The following is a 20,089-nucleotide window of genomic DNA, read 5'->3' on the forward strand; positions in this document are numbered from 1 at the left end:
GTTTACATTAACTGCGACCATTAAACTGTTATGATGTCCAAACTGCATTAACTTAATGCATTTTTAAGTAACGTTATCAGAAGCACGACACTTACCAAAGGTGCGGTTACAATCGAATGCATAAGCTTCAATAAATATGCTGTACATATACGAGTATATTGCAAGGTCTGAAATGTGTTGCCTGAAAGCATTTTTGTTTACAAACTTTATCGCCAATTATGGGAAAAAACCTCTCAACACATATTTACACACTATTGGGATATATGAAATATTCTTTGTATTTGTAAGAAATTTTTTTCTCATATCGACCTACAATCTGTTATAAATTCTGGCCATCACTTAGATGCTCTTGTAGTCAAATATAAGCACAAACCATTATAAATTCGCTGAGATAAGGAAATACCACAACCTTTGGAAATTATAAGTGTACAAAGCGTCCATTAAAACATAGGTGTGTTTGTACTCTTATATTATATAGATAAGGCTGTAGGAAATATCTGCCTTCCGCTTTTTTTGCTCGCTATTCAATGCTTTGTAAAGTGTTACAGTGATCGGATTTAGTTCAAATATGCGCCGTTTCTTGTTCGATAATCTGTTTCCATCTAGGCGGTAACTCATAATACCCTCGTACCTCCTCCTATTTGCGAAGAACTCGGGCAGCCACTTTTCACAGGTCTCTTTTGAGTTGAACTTTACACCAACAGAGGCAGGCAGGAACAGGTAGTAATCACTTGGCTCTATATCCGGTCTATATGGTGAATGCGATAAAACCTGCTATCCGAGCTCCCGTAGCTTCTGAAGAGTCATCAACGAAGTGTGTGGTCTGGCGTTGTCTTGGAGGAACACTACACCCTCTATGGTAGAATTAAGCGGTAGAATTAAGCGTCTGGTCACATGGGAGCAGCTCATAGTGGATTATTCCCTTCCAATTCCACCAAAGACTCAGCAAAACCTTCCGGGCCGTTAATCCCGGTTTGGCCACTGTTTGGGATGATTCACCGGCCTTCACCAAGACCGTTTTCGCTTGATATTGTCGTATGTTATCTATTTTTTGTCGCCAGTCACTATCCGCTTCAAAAATGGGTCGAGTTCGTTCCAGAAGGTTTTTTTGCGTCATATTATGCGGCAAACATCAAGCTTTTTTGTGTATCCAGCCTTTTGAAGATGGTCACGAGATGCCACATGTCTAACTCGATGTTTTCCATGATTTGATCGGTATTCGTCGTCACAGGTCTTCCGCCGGTTGGCTTATCTATGGTGTCGTTTTCACCCGCTCTGAATCGTCGAAACCATTCCTCCGCAGTTCGAAGTGACAGAGGACCATCCCGCAAAACACCATTAATCTCACGGAACGTTTCTCTAGCAGATTCGCCTTTAACGAAAGAAAACTTTAAAATAGCGCGAATTTTGGTCTTAGTGAACTCCATGTTTACAAATCTATAACTGTTGAACGCAATATCCAAACTAATCATACATAGCGTCGTTTTGTAGGTTATGTCAAGACCTTTCAAAGATGTATGGTACTGCGAGATACGAGCTCTGTAGCGCTTTCTACATAGCCGCGAAATTCAAAAGACAAAGAGGCAGAAGGGAGATATTTTCCAACCTAATATAAGGGTCAAGCCAGTTTAACTTCGTCTCATTATGTGAGTGGAATTCCTCAAAATTCGAAACATGCATGTAAATGTACTTATACATACAGTCTTTAAGATTTTCAAATCAATTTCAAGCGTCTTTCTTTTTCCTTTTCTAACGACAATATATGTATATATAAAAAGTTCTACGAAAATATGCGGCGACTAACAAAAGGCTTCAGAACCGAAGGATACTTTTGTAGAACTTCCAGAGGTGAGCTAGTGACTGATGCACAGAGCATACTGAAATTATGGAGGGTACACTTCTCTAGCCTGATAAGGAGCTTGCATCAGCTTCTTTGTAGAACATGGTCGGACGAAAGCATGCCCGACCATTGAAATTTAAGTCTACTCTGCCCAATCCACAAAAAGGAAGACCCCACAATCTGCGCCAACTACCGTGGGATAAGCCTCCTCAACATCGTACCTTGATTCTAACAAACTTTGAGTGCATAAAATAATCAAGTGCGTGCCAAATAAACCCTTTCTAACTTATCTAATCGAAAGTTTGATGTTTAATTTTTTTCTGGGCAAATTGGACAGTTTGAGCGGCTTCACCTTATTGAAAACCAAAACGAGTAAGTTCATTAACCGATACAAATTAAACTAAAAGTGTCCGCCCACTTTATGAAAGGTCTTGCGGAAGAATCTTGATGCGCGGTCTTACAAAACCCAATTTGTGCAAGAACGACCATTAAGCTCGTGAGGTGGCCACCAATCCTGATATTCACATAAAAATTCTGTTCAACGTACAATGGTCGGTCTTGTATGGAATCAGCGGCCAAAAATACTTCCACTGCCTATATAAAAGTGAAACTTTTGCTAAAGCTTTTTAAAATGTCCCTCTCCCGTTTCACACTTCACCACCTCTCGATGATAACGAATTTTAATTAATTATATTAAAGTAAAAAAGTTGATAAACGAAAAAAGGATTTTTTTGAATATTATTGAACTAAATTAAAAACTAATTTTAATAAAATTGATTTTGTTTTGCATGATAGTCTTCTTTGACTGTTGATGAAAGGATCTAAGCCCAGAAGTAATCGGTTTAGCAAGTGCTAATTTGTGGCGTCCCGTTAGTTCTTTCGTGTATGATGAAGTCGATACATCTTAACGTCCTTATTGCTTGACTAAACAGATTCTTCTGAGCGCTGTCCAATTGAAACTGGTGCGTATTGAATAACATCGGGAGCGTGAATTAAAATTTTGTGGACTGACGAAGGAAGAAATACGAGGAATATTTTGAAGTTAATTGCCCTGCAGTATCTAGTGCGTTTAGGGTTGATTGAACTGATTCCATTTGAAATTAAATTCGAACAGGACGGCAATAGCGGGCGGACAAGGTCTAGAGCTTTTCCAAATTTGAAGCTCAGTTTTAGTTGAATGGGTACTTTAATAAACAAAATGGTCCCATCTGAAATGATGATAATCCACAAACTATTGTTGATACGCCGTTACAACCTCAAAAAGACTCTCTTTGGTATGCGCTATGGGCAGAGGGCATAATTGTTCCACATTTCTTTTAAAATGAAGCCGGTCATAATGTTAATGGCGAACGCTGCAAAGTCTTTATTCATTATTTTTTTATGCCTGAATAGGAGGACCAGCTTTGGCTCCATACTGTCAGCGAAGCAATTATTGAAAGAAACTTTTGGTGATCGCGTGATGCGTCGTGTGCCAACGGCGTGGCTTTCAAAATCGTGCGATTTAACACCGCTAAACAATTTTTTGTGAAGTCATGTGAAGTCATTTGCGTACGCAGATAAACTCGAGATGATTGATGCTTTGAAAGGAAATACACTGCGTGTTATTGCTGTTATGCGGCCCCAATTACTTCAAAGTGAAAGTGATGGAATATTTATTTATATTTCACATGGCTGTTTAATTAATTATCCACTGGACTTACGGAATTTAAAAAGATGCTGCAGCAGTTACTGGTACTTTGTAATTATGTTACATAAGTATACTAAATTTCGCTTTGATTTGGTTGTGAAATTTTAGCAAGAATTTTCGAATCTTGTTTCGCATTTTCAACAAACTTCCTATTAAATTTTTATTGCGGCAACCTCATTGCTTCAAAGTCACGTAATACTAAAGCTCATATTACGAAATTTCAAAAGATTTTATTCATGTGAATTCAATGTTTAATTCAAGTGCCTGAAGTTATTGAATAACTAGAATGACTTTCATAGATATTTCACTTTAGATGTTGCGTGTTACATAAAATAAATTATTTTACACACAATTAAATGTTCGTACATTACATATACAAGTACCTATACTTAGCTAAGCTATGACAATAAAGTCCAGTGGGAAATAAGATCTCTACAAAATATGTGTATATAATTTGCATTATTACCGCGTAGATAGCTATGTATGTATGGGTATAATATCTTAGAATATGGAAGGAAGAAGGAAATGGAGAAAATTGTACGACTTTAGTGACGGACTCATGACTCTCGTGTTTGTAAACCCAATATAACTCAATAGCTTTTTATAAAATCTAAAACGAAACGAGTTTTATAAAAAGTTTGGTTAAGAAAACTTGATTTACGGATTTATGTTTGCCTGCCATCTTTCCTTTCAAGTGACAACTTAGTTCTGGTTGGTGAGTGCGCTACATGTAAATTCTGTATTTATTGTAATGCATTTCCGACAGGGTCATTATTTTGCTTCCAGACAAGTAAATTGTTACATTGCCTGTTAGTGAGGTTCAGTGTTCAGGAATTTGCGATTAATTATACATGAACTTGTTACCTTTGTTCTTGTGGCTACACTATAAATGACTATAACGGCATTGCAATAAGTTTGATGTCAAAATACCCAACCCCTAGTTTAAAAGGACATATACATATGTATTTGCGGCATTTTCTACTAATCGAATTTTACTCCTACTATACTAAGTTTGAAGCATTTGTGTTTTGCTTAAAACCAAAATATTGTGAATAGAAACTAAAGAAAATAATAATCATAAATAATTGTTAGAATTCGGAACTGCTTTTTTCTATTGTTTTATTTATCCTATTTTAACAAATTATTCGTTTCCCTCATAATTCCAATTTTCACTTTCTTACTTTCTGCTGAGTTGATGTTTTATAAACAGGCTAGGCCTTTATAACAATTCTCTTCTTTTGAATAGCTAGACATTAAGATCGATGTTTTGTTAATAAAGTGATTAGAAATCGCATCTGCGAGAGCTCTATTCTCAAATCTATATGTGTAATTGTACAACCGGCCAACGGTTACTTCGGACAGTAGCTATATTTTGTAGCGGTCTGAATAATTTCTTCGAAGATTGTGTCATTGCTTCAGACAATAGACCGTACAAAATTTCGTGAAGATAACTTGTCAAATAAATATATTTTCTATTCAAGAACATTACTTTAATCGTTACTATGAGAGGTATATATGTACATACAATCAGATAGATCACGCGTGAGTCGTGTCAAGTTGTCAGAATTGTTTGCCATTTCACCATGAAAAGACTTTAGCGTGAACAACGTTTACAAATCGTTCAACCTTGTTCCGAAAATTCACATTCTGTTAAGAACGGGTTTCTTGCGCTTCGCTTAACTCTTGGTCAACATAATCGGCATACTAATCGGAGCATACTATTCATCACCTATCTTGAGACCAAGCATTAATTATTGGCTAATATTTGACTGAATAGATCACGTCCAGCACGCAGTGAAGAAAATATAGCAGCCGTAACTGAGATTGTACACGAAGACCGTAGAAAATTGATTCGGCGACGTTTGCAGCAACTCGGACTGACGTATGGAACAGCATGGCGTATTTTATGAAGCCGCTCGACCAAAATCGCTTCGCTCTTGAAAATTTTCAAGAAGATTTGCCGTTTTCGAGTCAAATTTAGTTCCGCGTTGGGGCCCTTTACTGACTCAATGGTTATGTAAGCAAAATCAAAATTGCTGCACTTGGAACGAAGAGCAACATGAAGAGATATAAAGGCTTCCATTGTATCCAGAAAAATCGATGGTTGGGTGTGGTTTGTAGGCCGGTGGTCATGTGTCAAAAATGATGCCGGTGAGAATGTAACCGTTAATGGTGACCATTGTCGCGTCATCATAACCGACTATTCAAAAAATAAATGCCAAAGAATGTTCTTTCGATCATCCATTTTAATACCTTTTTATGTCGCCATCGTCCGATAACTCTTCTCTCTCCAGTAGTGAAGAAGTCTCTCGACCTCCATGCACCACCCGAGTCTAGCAAACCACCAGCATGGCTTCCGAAAAGTACACAACATCACCACAGCTCTTAACGGCATAAACTCCAGATAGTTCATGTTCTAAGCCATATAAAGGATGATCCTCGTAACATTGAACTTGTCAAAAGCTCTTCACACAGCCAACCACACAACGCTACTAGAGAGCATCGAAAAATCTACGCTTTCTCCAGGGTTGAAGAGGTGGACTATGAACTACCTGAGCGGTCGACAATCATCCGTACTGTTTCGTGGTAAAAACGCTAAATTGAGAATAATTAAACAGGGGGTTCGACGGCATGTGCTCAAAAGTAAACGGCTATCTCTCCGCCCTTTCTCGCTTTCTTGCTGTACGGAACCTAACACTCTCTACCACTAAACCAAAACTAGACGAAGGGGTACAGACTTCACCTTAATACTGCAGTGGTTGACGCTAAAATACTGACTGTAAATAACCCTATGATTTTAAGTGGGACACTCGACAGCCTGTGCACCTTCACTCCTCACACGACCGCGATTACTGCCAAAGTACAAAGGCGCAACAAAATCCTCAAGTTGATAGCAGATAGCACATGGGGAAAAGACAAAGAAACGTTGTTGGCAATATACAAGACATGTCTGAACACGCACTCCGGAAAATAACGGGATAACGCATCTTGATGTCTCCAATCAAACATCTGCACAGTGAGACCCGCATGCTCCCAATTAAGGAGTGTAATGAACTCCTCTCCAAGCAGTTTCTATTGTGGTGTTTTCGTAGAATTCATCCCTGCAGTCACGAGCTTGATGTGGAACCGCCTTCTAGGAGCATCAAGAGGTTCTTCCTCAACTACGTTCTCGTCATAAAACAATACGCCGACCAGACTTCGGACGCTATTAACTTCAGACATATACTCACTGCCATTCACAGTGGAGCCATAAACACCTTCACCGACTTCCTCTCAGTGAATGGCGTACAGCAGACGACGAGTTCGAGTTGTCGTGAGAATCGAGATACTGTAGCAGGTTAAACTCCTTTCTTACTCAATTGCTTACTCAATCTCTTGAAGTGTAAGTGTCGTAAAGAGTTATGGAATACTTACTTTCCTTTTAAGATATTTAAGCCCGACACATACTATATATTTATTAAATTTCTCAACTTCCTTTAATTAAGTTCAATACTGTTTTTTACATGTTTACGTATAAAAATGCATTTAGCTATTTCTTGTAAAAGAGAATTAAAGATTTGTTTACAGTTCATTACATATTTGATTGATCACCCTGTATTGGATGGAGGATTATATAAAAAATGTATATATTATATATTTTTACTAGCAAGATTTTGGCAACTGTTGGCAACAGAAAACGACGCGCTTGTCAATTAACAAGACACAAAGTTGAGTTGAAAGATTTCAGCGCCATTTTCCGGAAATGTGGCGAACACAACATCATCGAAGTCATTGGCGCCATACCGCTCGAGCAAATCTTGTGGCAACAGCTTAAAGTAATTCGCTTTAAGCATTTCAATGTATTGCTTAGAGGATTCCAAAGAGTCACAGCAGGCAACCACGCAGCCACCCCAACTGAAAGTTGAGGTAAAAAGAAGGAGAAAGTGATAAGTGAATTATGTAAATATGTATGTGTGTATGTATGGGTGTGTTGTGAGTTAATGGTCTATTAGTAGTGGTGATGCGGAAGTAATATTCTTACCCTGCACCGGTGAGTCTAGCGCCTACCTCCGCCTCATCGGATAAGCTAATCAAACGATCCAGATCGGTGTGCGAACACTCGTAGAGCTCCTTAAGACTTTGGTGTGATTGACGCATCAATTGTGACAGCAGGGTAAATGGCTTTATGGCATCATTGACACCATTACCGTTTGACGTTCCGTTCACGCCATTGCAGATGTATTGCGGTTCGTTATGGTGGCGCTCGCATATTTGGCGAAATTTCGCCACACGCAGTGACTCTGTAATACGTTTAAGAAGAAGCAGAGATTAGCAATTACTTGCAATACAACCATTATTTTACGCCTCGTCCCCCAAAATTCCACGTACCTTGTATGACATGTAGAGCGCGTTGCTTCAATTTGAATTGTGTCATGTGCCGCGTATTGATGGTGAGAAATTCCCTCTCGAATTCCTCAGCGTCGACCTCCAACTCGCGCGCACACAACTCTGCGCGTGTGTAAATATCCTTTGGCAGCCATTTCAACACTAGCTCTTCCAGTTCGCCGAGCGTGCAATGCAGCGCCTCTTGCAACTGCACAAAGCGCAACATGCCACGCCAATTGCTGAACTTCATATGCTTGGCAATAATGCGCGCAGCCAAGCGGCATTCCACTACGCGTTCATTGAAATCCGACGAGGCTGCTTTGTTCTTTGCCGCCAGACTGTTGGCCACAATGAAGCACACACCAGCCGGCAACTGTATGGGTGTGGCATTCAGCTCCGGATGGAATTCGATGAATTGTGCGCAACCAGCCTTGGCCAGGTAGGCGATGGCTTGATCCATGCCGCCACCCTGTGTGCCAATGTAGCGTTCACAGCGTGCCGATATGGCGGCCAACTGTTTGCGTTCCAAAGGCAATTGGTGCAGATATGCCGTGGCCAACACAGCGGCGCTAACCAGTGCGCTGGAGCTGCTCAAACCCGAAGCTGGCGGTATGTTGCCGCTCAACGCGACATGCATGCCGATGGGCCGCATAGTTTCACCACTGTTCGCTTGTTGGATTTGCTCATAGATGCCCTTCACACCGCACAGATAGTAATTATACCATTTCGGTGCACCATTTTGTGGCAAATCAATGCTGTGCGCGGGAGGTGTGAGAATGTAGGTTTTTAAGTGAAATAATGAAAATTGCGAAAATATTACAGTTATTCCTACCTGAGCGCACTCAAATCGCATTTGAAGTTTTCGTAGCGCTTTGTTTCCACATTGCGTAGCTGTAGAAATGTATTTTCCTCATCGTGTCCGACCGCCAACAGAATGCACTGATCAATAGCCATCGGTAAGACGGGGTAGCCGCAGTAGTCCACATGCTCGCCGATTATGTTGACGCTGTAATTTTATTAAAGCAGAGAAATGGTTATTGTGGCTGAATGCAAATGAATTAAAGATTCTGAAAAATCACATAAAGTTGAAAAATATGTATCAGATATAACTTGCTTTGTTGGACTTTATAATGTCGACTCGCACAAAAATGGGTTATCCATTTCGAGGTTCCCTACTTTTCTAAAGAAAAAACACAGAAACATCACATTTAATGGTGAATGCTTAGTATCACTTGAAGGAACAGGAATGTTGGCCGCGTCCAAGTCTCAGATGGTCGATCCGTTGAGTTCAATTTTCGATGTATCGTTCAAGCTGGTAACCTAACTTTACATATCTCCACATGAAAAAGTCTAACAGCGTGATATCAGACGATCTTGGTGGCCAATTTACCGGAAATTATCTGCTTTTCAAAGTGGGGTTAACATCTCGACGTAAAATGCGCCAAGTCGTTCCGTACGTCAGTCCGAGTTGCTGCGAACTGCAGGTTTTTGGTTTTAAAGTAAATCCTTCACGAATTCCCCTCACTCTCTTTAAAAACAGATCAGTATATGTCGCTACTAGGATTAAATCCATACGATTTTTAGTTAGCCCTAACCTTCAATAGGCGGGTGTATACATTTGACAAATGTTGAATCAATAGTTTGGGAATAGTATTTGGTGAAGCAAGCAAAGTTAGTTTACAAAAAATTTATCAAAAGGAATTTCGTGTGTTAATAAAGCATTGCTTTTGGAGGAAAAAATAATATGGAAGCTGAGGTTTGGATTATTCAACATTATTTGGACTCTGCACCAGGACATAAGCCGTTGAAAAGTGGTTTGTTAAGTTGGAAAGAGGCGAAATAGGCACCGAGGATGAAAACGCGCTTAAGTGACTGTTACCCAGGAACACATCAAACAAGTGTACAAAATAATTTGGATGACCGAAAAGTGAAGATTTCGGAATAGCAGACACTTTAAAGATATCAACTGAACGTGTCCATCATATCATTCACAAGTCTATGTGCATCGTGGGTACTCCGCGATTTAATTTTTGATCAAAAACAACGAGGAGTTGATGTTTCGGAGCAGTATTTGGAAATGTTCCATCGGAATAACACATCGTTTCGCTCCGAAGTCTAATCGACAGATATCCAAGTGGACTGCACACAAAGAATCCGCTGCAAAATGTGGAAAAACTGTATTTTTGGAACATACATGGAATAATTTTTATTTATTACCTTAAAAAAGGAAGCACCATCAACAGCAACTATTACATAGTGTTAGTGGATCGTTTGAAGGACGAAATTACCGAAAACAGTCGCATTTGACGAAAAAGAATGTGCTGATTTACAAAGGCAATTTAGCGTGTTACAAATCAGTGAAAACTATGGCAAAAATCTAAGAATTGGGCTGCGAATGACTTCCACGTCCACCGTATTGTCGAGATCTGGCTTCCAGCGACTATTTCCATCTCAAAATAAGGCTGTGAAGAAATTTTCGTCGAATCAAAGGTGATTTAGCCGTGAAATCCAACGCAGAACTCTTGCCAACAGATACTACTTTGAATTGAGAAGGCAATTGAAAAGTAAAGTCCTGTCTTTACGAACAAAGACCCAACTGTACAAGTCCCTCATCATTCGCGTCCTGCTGTGTGGTGCGGAAGCCTGAACAATGATGCATATGATGAGTCACTTTAGGAGTGTTCAAAAGAAAAGGTTTTGCGGAAGATTTATGGTCCATTGGCAACGGTGAGTACCGCAGACGATAATCCATGAGCTGTACGAGACATATGGCGACATAGTTCAGAGAATCAAGAATCAGTGGCGCGTTGCCTAGGTGATGCTGTCCGGATGGTAGCGAACACTCCAGCTTTGAAGGTTTTCGATTTGGAAGCAGAGGAGAGATCAGGCAGAGAAAGACTCGGTTGCACTTTGTATCTCGAATTGTTCCCAAATAGTGTCTACGACTGTAAAGAAGAGGTGATCGCCGAAACTGAAGCCTATATTGACCCAAAAGACACATTTTACTACAAAAATGGTATCGAAAAGTTGAAGGATCGCTATAATTAGTGTATCATCCTTGAAGCTATGATCGCCATTCACTTGGGAGTGGCCAGAAACGATTCTTTTACATATGACTCAAGCAGCTCACTACTTCCGGTCTTTGACCAAGTATCCTCAAGCCTAAGAACATCCGTTTGAAGGCGAGCTAAGGTGAGAAGGCAAAATATTCCCTACATAGGGTTGTGCGCTGGGTTTGGGACCCGCCACGTAAAAAAACACCCCCAATGAACAGTAACAACCAGCCTCGGATGAGAGACCCCCCTTTTGATGACGACCACGGTGTGAGTTGCATAGAAATATGTTCTCAATCATGCTTTAAGTTAATCTCGGAAGTACATGAAATCAGTTTCGACCTTGTTTTGTCTTGTCAAAAACACTAAAATACGTGCCTCTAGACTAGAATACCCCCCAAATCCAAAAATTAATTAATTTCCGTATATATATATGATATTCACTACTACCAATGCACCACCTACCGTCCAGGCATGCGAACGAAGAATTCCGGTTCACCACCAAACTGATGGCGATAAAAATCGTAAAGCTCGCGTAAGCGTGCGTAAAGTCTATGCTCAGAACCAAGTTCCAAATGTGACATAGAGATGGCGCTCGCCGCACTTGCTGCCATTTTTATTAGATTTCTGCGCTAAACCGGATTGCTGCACTGCACTTCTTCAATTATACTGTATGTATATATGCAGTTGTTGTTTATTTATTTGTACGGTTTTTGTTTTGATTACCGCTACAACAAATTTCACTTAGGCACAATAGCGATGACAACTTGTATAATTGAGCGAATTGAGCGAATCTAAACGAGAATAAACGCACATACTTAGATGCTGAGAATTCGCGCGACAATAAATCAAGAATTTGCACACAAAAGAGTGAATGAACCGGCGGCGGAGGCAGAGGTGGCGCGAACGATGCAAAGCGCTGCGACAATCGACAAACGCGCACAAAAGCCTAGTGATAAGAAGCGTCCGCGAAGGCAACGTCCAATAACAATAACAATAACAATTGGAGCTAAACTGTTGATTAGCCTCGTATGCGCTCGTTTTGCGTGTTGCTATTGTTTTATAACAAAGTTCACAAGTTAACACATTTAATTAATTTCATTAAACTTTTATCACTGCTCGAAGAAAATTCATTATATTGCAGCAGGTTGGTTGGCGATGTTTTGCACGAGGAAATGCCAGAATCAAACAAAGAAAGCAATAAAGTTGATTCAAGTGAAAAATTAATATGAATGTTGCTCAGCATGCGTTCTAGGAGAGAGCATTCACTCACGAAAGTGGGTGCGGGAAAAGTGAGAAAATAGAATTGCGCGCGCCGCACAGTGGGACAGAGTTGTTTGCATGTTAAGAGGCAATCAAAATTAATTTTATTTTATTTATCGTGTATTAAATTGCATTATTACTACTAATTGTGTATTTAGTAATTAACCTGAGTGATTTTTATGAATTTTACTTAGTTGTGAACTTCAGCACTATGCTATGCATGAATTAAGCGTAAGCCAACAAGGCAAGGCAACAACATTGTATAAGTCCCTATACATTCCCAATATTCTTATAATATGTTTCATACCCTATATCAATGGATCCGCTTGTTTTGGTATCCGTATTTAGATGATATCAGTGATAAAATCAGTTTACTAAGCAGTTAGGTACTAAAATTGTGTATATCTTAAACATGATATATTAAGCTCTCCATAAATGTATTAACACCCAGAAGAAAATTTCGGAATATGCATATGTATGTATATATGTGACCTGGTCTACGGAAAGGGGCTTAGGTGTCAAAAAATCAATTTTCAAACGAGAAACTGACGAAACGAGTTGTTTATTTTTAACAGCTGTTTCCCAGAAAACTAGTTTTCGCACGTTAGCTCCCTTTTCGTAGACCAGGTCACATATATAAATTACCAACGAGACGAGCTAAGTCGATCTAGCTATGTTCGTCCGTATAAGCGAACTGGTTCCTCATGTTTTCAGATATTAATCTGAAATTTTACGCTTGCCTAATAGGTTATAGATATCATTAGAATAAATAAGTAAATGAGGATTGCACTGCGACCTAAGGTCTATTGTGCCCTCTCCTAAGTCAGAACGACTCACCTAGCCCCAGAAATTTGATAAATTTCAATATATAGCTTGGTGCTGTTGAGGCAATGTGATACTTTTTTGAAAATATGGTTCCGAAGGCCTTTATTCTGCACTTTCAGACTGATGTGCAGTCAAAGCAGGTGCTATGGAGTTTCAGACTCCAAGTCACAGAACCGGCAATTCGCACAAGAAACTAGGCCCTTGTTGTATAAGTGCTTTTTTGAGCTTACAATGGTCAGTGTAAAAGACGACAAGTGGCCTGAGTTTGTCCCTAGGGACGGTATAAGCCCCCATTAGCAACTTGGCATGGCGCATGCCTAGAAGTTGTTACCAATGCTTCTCCCTACCCACTGCTTCATCCTTGCAGAGCAGCTTGATATTATTGTCCTAACCAACTCAACAAACTCCGAAAATATTGCTCAGTTCGGAACACTATATCATATAGCGGCGACATATAGCGGTTGTTCTATCAAAATTAAGATTTAGATCTTTTCATAGCTTTTTATGTTTTTTGACGTTTTCTTTACTTGTTTACTCTGATTCTGTCATATTTTATGGACTCACATAACTTTTACGAGCTGGTAATACAGTCATGTAGATAAATTTGGAAATAATTTTAGCACTTTGACGTCAATGAAGAAAACTTTTTGAAAACTGCACAGGTTGGGAAATAGCTCGATGCTAACCTATATTTTTTTGCTCAGAGATAGGTTAGGTTAGATGAACGCCTGTGTTCGAACTTCTAAATTAGCAAAACCCTTAGTAGCCAATACAAATTTGCACAGACGCGTAATTTCAACTCTCGCCAGTTCGGTGGGTTGTCTGAAGGTATGCGCTCTCAAGTGCTTCAAGTCTTGATCTCACAAACGCAGAGCAGTCAAGAAGGAAGTATTGAACCGTTGCTCAAAGATAAGAACTTAAAAAAACGTGTAGATTCAACAGGGCTACGTATCACATAGAAGAAAAGCATAGATAGTCGGTTCAGCGACGGAGTGTAGAAGTACGACTTTCCACTTTATTGTTCTCAAGTTTTTTTCAATCACAGGTTTAAAGTGATTACGTCGATATCCCTAAAATTTAAATAATCCAACCCTAAAATTTAACTAATCCAAGACTTCAGTTGCATTTCAATCAATTCAGTTGCATTTCAATCAATTATCTATGCTATATTTCTACATTTAGACTAACAAGGCATTTTGTTAACATCATCGGGCTAAGATTTGCTAAGCTCTACGTTACATGGTAACAAATATTTTTGTTCATAAAAAAATGGAAATTTCGCTGTACTTGTCACGAAAATATTTTTATTTTTCACACGTTTGTGTTTAAAATATATTTTTAATAGCTGGTAGTAAAACACCTGGGCATATACTACGCTATATACTAAAATGCGTTCAATGAGGCCTGCAACTGCTGTGCCACCTCCACATCACAACCGCACGCGACTTAACAGCAAAAAAAAACAAAATAAAAAACAAACGAACTAAAACAGTTATAGCATTTTTTAAGATAACACACTCTTTAGCATTTATAGCAGATCAGCACTAATTAAATTAAGCTAAAGAATCACACTAAGCGCTGAGTTTTTTTTTTATAATAAAAATATTTTGTGTTTTTTCCGCTGGCGCACAGCCACGACGACGACTTGAAAACAACTGACATTTTGAATAAAATATCTTGCGCATTTCTGCTACAATAATTCACATCTTGTTATTGTTGTTGTTAGCGAGTTCACATTTTTCTTACGATTCCGTCGTCTTATCAGTTGGTGCAACCGCTTGTTGGCCATATCAGCATTTTATCTACATTTGACGCTTTATTATTGTTATGCTATTCGTATATATGTGTGTATGTGCATTGGTACTCATATATACATGTTTATATATATATGAACAACTCATCAGTCGGTCTAAATATCAGAAACCGGTTGATTTTTGATTTGAAATTTAAAACACTGAATTTGTCGTCACCTTCGACTTCCGCTGAGCGCCAGTTTTCAATACAAGTAGATTCATTCAAATTGAGCCATGAATTAAATACACTAACTACATAAATATTTCTCTCTGCTAGACGAAAAATGCATATTAAATAATGTATCTTGTGTTTTCATGAATGTGTCCAATGCTTATGGAAAAGTCGACTTTCTTCATCTTTACATAAATATGCACTTATCTATTAGAAATTGGCTTCGAACTTTAAGACCCACAGCACCGACGAACAGAGTAAATATTTACAGTTTAACAGTTGGTATACCAGCAGTTTTTATATTTTATAACCGATTTAAAAAAATTATGGAAGTTCCAAGAATATCCGACGTTTTCGAGCCAATGGGTATGTATGTAAACAAAAGCAAAATTGCCGCATTGGTGTGATTAATGGGCTGGTGGAATTATCTGTCTATATTTCCTCAAAAATGATGTCGGTGAGAATGTAACCGTTAATGGCGACCGATATCGCGCCATGATAATCGACTATCGTGACTCGTGATCCCGACGACATTAGGTTTCAACAAGACGGCGCGACTTCCCGCACATCGCATGATTCATTGAATTTATTGAGAGAACACTTCGGTGAGCAGATAGTTCCCCGTTTTGGGCCAGTCAATTAGCCAACAAGATCGTGTGATATCACATCGTTAGACCTTTTCCTGAGGGGATATAGAAAATCTAAAGTCTATGCGTATAATCCCGCTTTGATTCAGGCCTTGGGGCAAAACATCACGCTAAATAAATGCCAAAAAACGATCTTTCGAATGATAATAAACATTCCGCATTAAATTTAAAGTTGGTAAAGTAGTAGTTACGGTATAATCGATCAATTACAGGAAACTTCCAACTTTTACATACCAATTTTGTAAAATAAAATAAGTAAGGAAGGGCTAAGTTAGGGTATATCCAAACATTTTATACTCTTGCAATTTGCAAGGTCAAAGCCGGGAAATTTCTTTTCAGATTTCAATATTATATCTGATAGGTTGACCGACTTTTTGGATAAAAATTTCGTAATAGGAACTGGAGTCCACATATTCGGCATTTAGGGCTTTATACAACTAGTTTCGATTTGGACAATTTTTGATCATAAAGTGGCACACCTCGAGTTCTCTATTCGTACAAAGTTTTATCCAGATACTTTGCTTGGTTCCTGATTTGTATGCTGGAAAGTGAAAGAATCAGATGGAATTTAAAATTGTGTTATGTGGGACGTAGACGTGATTGTAGTTCGCCCATTTTCGCACTGGAATATAGAAATGTCAGGATAATACTATGTATCAAACCTTGTCGATATCAGTCGAGTAGATCCCAAGATATCGGTTTTCGTCTAAATGTGAGCAGTACCTTTTTTCTAGCAAATAAAATTTCCTACAATTTGTCGCGTACATTTTTTCTATAGCTCTTGTCATTTAGGAGACAAATACAAGAAAATGTGAATTTCATGGAAAAATCAGGTTTAGAACCCCGTACTACCTCGCCGGTGCGAGTTACGACTTTGTTGCACTGAGCACTTTTGTAGAGTGAACAATTCTGAGAAATATGCGTCTAAAGTCAGAGCGATGCCATAAAATACCTCTGATGTGCAGGAATTTAAATATAAAAACTCACGATTGTAGCGTATTTTCTATGGAAAATTTTTACAGGCCTTGGTCCAGTTCTTAATTTTAATATTAAGGGCTCAAATTTTCAGGGAATTTTGTTTAAAATTTCGTGACGGGACTGAAAAAAATTAATAGTTCAAAACAAAAAATTCTAATATATATATATATATATTTTATATGTTATCTGAAAGGTGTAATGGACCACTTGGTAAGCTAGATATATGCTGTTCAGGGTATAATTAATATCATTCTGTAGAATGCTTATGAATAATAGATTAAGAGATGAGAAGGCTTTAGTATACAATAATAGTAGATAGTAAAAATAAAAATTCACAGACAGAGGGCGCTGTGTACAAATTTTGAAAATACACCTTACTAAGACTGCGTTGAGCATGTCTAGCGGTCAATTATTGACATGAGATGGGAACTTCCGCTCAGCCTGAAAGTATGCAACACTTTTTAAATATTTCTAAACAAAAAACTATCATGCGATTTAATTGTCCATAGATAGAGCAAATGTTCAGGGATCGCCGCTATTTAAATGATTTTATAATATATTATTAATTCACATCATTCTAGATTTTTTTTGCGAATTTTAAACAAATTATATAAATTACATATTACTGTAAATTATAAGAAAAATTAAATAAATCAGTTTCTAAGTATGTGCATGTGTGAGTGCGAAACATTTTATTGGCAAGCTATGCATTTTACGTAAACTTCATGCTTGTATATACATAAAATTTGTGTAGTTTTGTATTTGTATATGCATATGTACATATAATATTATTTACATATGTGACCTTAGTTATGCCCGCCAGTTTGTTGAGTGTGGGTTCTTGTGGGTTGTCTGTGTTTACACATAATGAGCTACAACTTGTTAACACAAATGCACAAAGTGGATTACCGTTATGTTGCGCATTTGTACGTCATGTTAGTAGGCGCTGTCCGTCCGCATGACTACAAGCGGCAACCAAAATGTCCGAAACTGACAAACACACGCACACCTATACACACATACTTACACATAGATAAGTTTGAATTTGCTGTAGGTGGTGCAATTTAGGTGTTGTTGCCTTCACACATACATACATATATACACAGCCAAATGCATATATGATATAAAAGTAAGTGTGTGTGTGTGCAACAGCTCACAGGTGTGCGTAATGTGTAATTGATTTTCGACTTCGACATTTGTCTAGACTACAACAAAAGCTGAGCTTGAAACATGACTATGCCTACTCCAACTTGCAGCCATGTTTGTTACGAATGTGTGTGTGAGTGTATGCACATCGGTGTTGAAATTTAGCATCGACGCCCTAAAGTGCTTTGACACTGTTTTACAATTGCAGTCACTTTGTTTGTCATTATTGTCAACTGCCATTGCTGCTGCTGTTGTTGTTGTTGGCAATAATGCAACATTTTGTTGCTAATGATAATATTCTATGCTTTGGTTAACGCAATGGCTGTTGTTGTTGTTGTTTGGCTGTTGCACTGTTTTGTCCTTTTAGTTGTGGCCATTGCATTGCTTGGCTTGTTTTCGGCCATGTCACTGACGCCTGAGCATGTCGTCCTGCTGCTCAACATGTTCCTGGACGTTGTACCTAACATGTAGCCACACGTACAGTCATACATACATTGTAATGCATTTGTGTGTGTGTGTGTGGTAAGTTGTATTGCAGCCACATAATGTGAGACCACAAATTACCAAAAGTCACCTTAGAACATCGAACTGGCAGGTGCGAGGTGCAGCCGAAAATAGTCTGACACTTTGTGAACAAATTACTGCTGTTGATCCGTTACTAAGTCCCCACATACATATGTATGTATGTATGCATGTAGATATAGATATACCCAATATTATTTAAGCTGCTATTTATAAAGATTTTGATAAGAACAAGGAAGTAAGGGCTAATGATAGACAATCTATTTTTCGGTCATTAATAGATATAAAATGCAAATCTTAGTATATATGGTATAGAGTAACTCTGTAACCAATCTAAATCTCTCCCTAGAGGTTAATTACTGAGTTTGGTAAGGAAATGATATAACTCCAGAAAATAAGGCAAGAACGCCAGACCTTGTGTAATGCTATTTTGTAGGAAAAGAGATCATATGCTTTAAGTTAATTTATATCTTCTATACGGAGAAGGTCTGGAACGGGAACATCCTTCGCCGATGGGCACTATCTTTCGTCAGAGATCCATTTCTATGTTACCTAATTTTAAAGAAAAAAACACAGACAAAAGTCTAACGGCGTGATATCACATGATCTTGGTGGCCAATCGATTAATCCAAAACGTGAAATTATCTGCTCACCGAAGTGCTTTCTCATTAATCATCAATCAAGGTAGATGAGATGTGTGGGAAGTGGCGCAGTCCTGTTCAAACCAGATGTCGCTGAGATCATGAGCTTCAATTTGAGGCATCAAATAGTCGGTTATCATGGCGCTATAACGGTCGCCTTTGGCTCGAAAACCTCGGATCTTCTTGGAACTTTTCGAGATATTGACGTAAAATGCTCCATACCGCGAACGGCGCCGAATTAACTCTCCGACTACGACTACTATATTTTCTTCACTGCGTGCTGGACGTGATCTATTCAGTTAAATATTATCCAATAATGAAAGCTGGGTCTAAAGATGGGTGATGGTGTTACGAATACTACGCTTAGTAGGCCGATTATGTTGACTAAAAGTTGCGCGAAACGCTCGAAACATATTCATTACAGAATGTGAATTTTCGTAATAAAGTTGAACGATATGCATAAGTCGAAACAATATTGAACAAAAATAACATGACAGCTTGACACGACTCACGCGTGATCTGTCAAAAAAGGCTATTGCAACTCTCTTCTCTCCTCTGCTTAGATCCGTCGTTATCATCGTTCATGTTGCTGCAGCGTAAAGTAAAATTGTATGGGAATAATGGCAAACTCGGACTGCGAGAGAAGGATCCCCTCCTCAACTGTCTAAGTTCACTTGTTAGTTGGTTTTATAGTTGACAGTGTGACTGCCGTTCAGATTAGCGTCACTTTTTCGAGCATTATATTGAAGTACACGCACGAGAGGTGCTTCGTCTGGTTTCGTACGGATCAGAGAGGATTTTCCCGAATTTGACGGAGCCGTTGGTTGCGCTCAACGTCATTCTGTATAACCGCATGAGTTTTGCAGTGATACCAAATGGAGTCGAATAGACAACTGTCAGTGCCATCGGAAGCGGCTATGAAATCGACAAAAAGTATGATTGGGCCGATTTGTTTGTCAAGGGTCTTCTGTAGGAATTCATGTATTATGAAAATGCAACAAAGCTATTACCCTATTCACAGTATCATTTTATACTTAACTTACCTTTTCGCTGTTTGGCGCCAATTGGAAATTTTAAATTATGGAAAACTTTCACATTTGATAATGTATCTTCACCAAATTTGGTACAGATTATTTTCTAAGGCAACAATTTAATCT

At 38.6% G+C, this 20,089-nt stretch overlaps 1 protein-coding gene across 3 annotated transcripts; it reads right to left on the reverse strand.

Moving 5' to 3' along the window:
- Positions 1-6,978: 6,978 nt before the first annotated feature.
- LOC120777997 (N-acetylgalactosamine kinase) lies at positions 6,979-14,655 on the reverse strand. 3 transcript variants are annotated; one of them, XM_040109654.1, is made up of 6 exons: positions 14,552-14,655; positions 11,411-11,739; positions 8,725-8,898; positions 7,896-8,647; positions 7,549-7,807; positions 6,979-7,421 (listed from the first exon to the last, which is right to left on the reverse strand). In XM_040109654.1, the coding sequence occupies exons 2-6, from the start codon at positions 11,557-11,559 to the stop codon at positions 7,220-7,222; spliced, it is 1,536 nt and encodes a 511-aa protein (XP_039965588.1). In that variant the 5' UTR covers positions 11,560-11,739; positions 14,552-14,655; the 3' UTR covers positions 6,979-7,219. The 3 variants fall into 3 exon arrangements, with proteins under 3 accessions (XP_039965588.1, XP_039965587.1, XP_039965586.1); XM_040109653.1 differs by having other exon boundaries at positions 14,518-14,651; XM_040109652.1 differs by lacking the exon at positions 14,552-14,655 and having other exon boundaries at positions 11,411-12,304.
- Positions 14,656-20,089: the final 5,434 nt, after the last annotated feature.

This window comes from Bactrocera tryoni, chromosome 5 (assembly GCF_016617805.1).
Source record: "Bactrocera tryoni isolate S06 chromosome 5, CSIRO_BtryS06_freeze2, whole genome shotgun sequence".
Lineage (NCBI taxonomy): Eukaryota > Metazoa > Arthropoda > Insecta > Diptera > Tephritidae > Bactrocera > Bactrocera tryoni.

Coding starts and splice junctions, on each gene's coding strand:
- LOC120777997 (XM_040109654.1), bottom strand. CDS start 11,559: ATGGCAGCAAGTGCGGCGAGCGCCATCTCTATGTCACATTTGGAACTT. Junction 8,899..11,410: donor TTCGTTCGCATGCCTGGACG/GTAGGTGGTGCA, acceptor ATAAAATTACAG/CGTCAACATAATCGGCGAGC. Junction 7,808..7,895: donor CGCTCTACATGTCATACAAG/GTACGTGGAATT, acceptor AACGTATTACAG/AGTCACTGCGTGTGGCGAAA.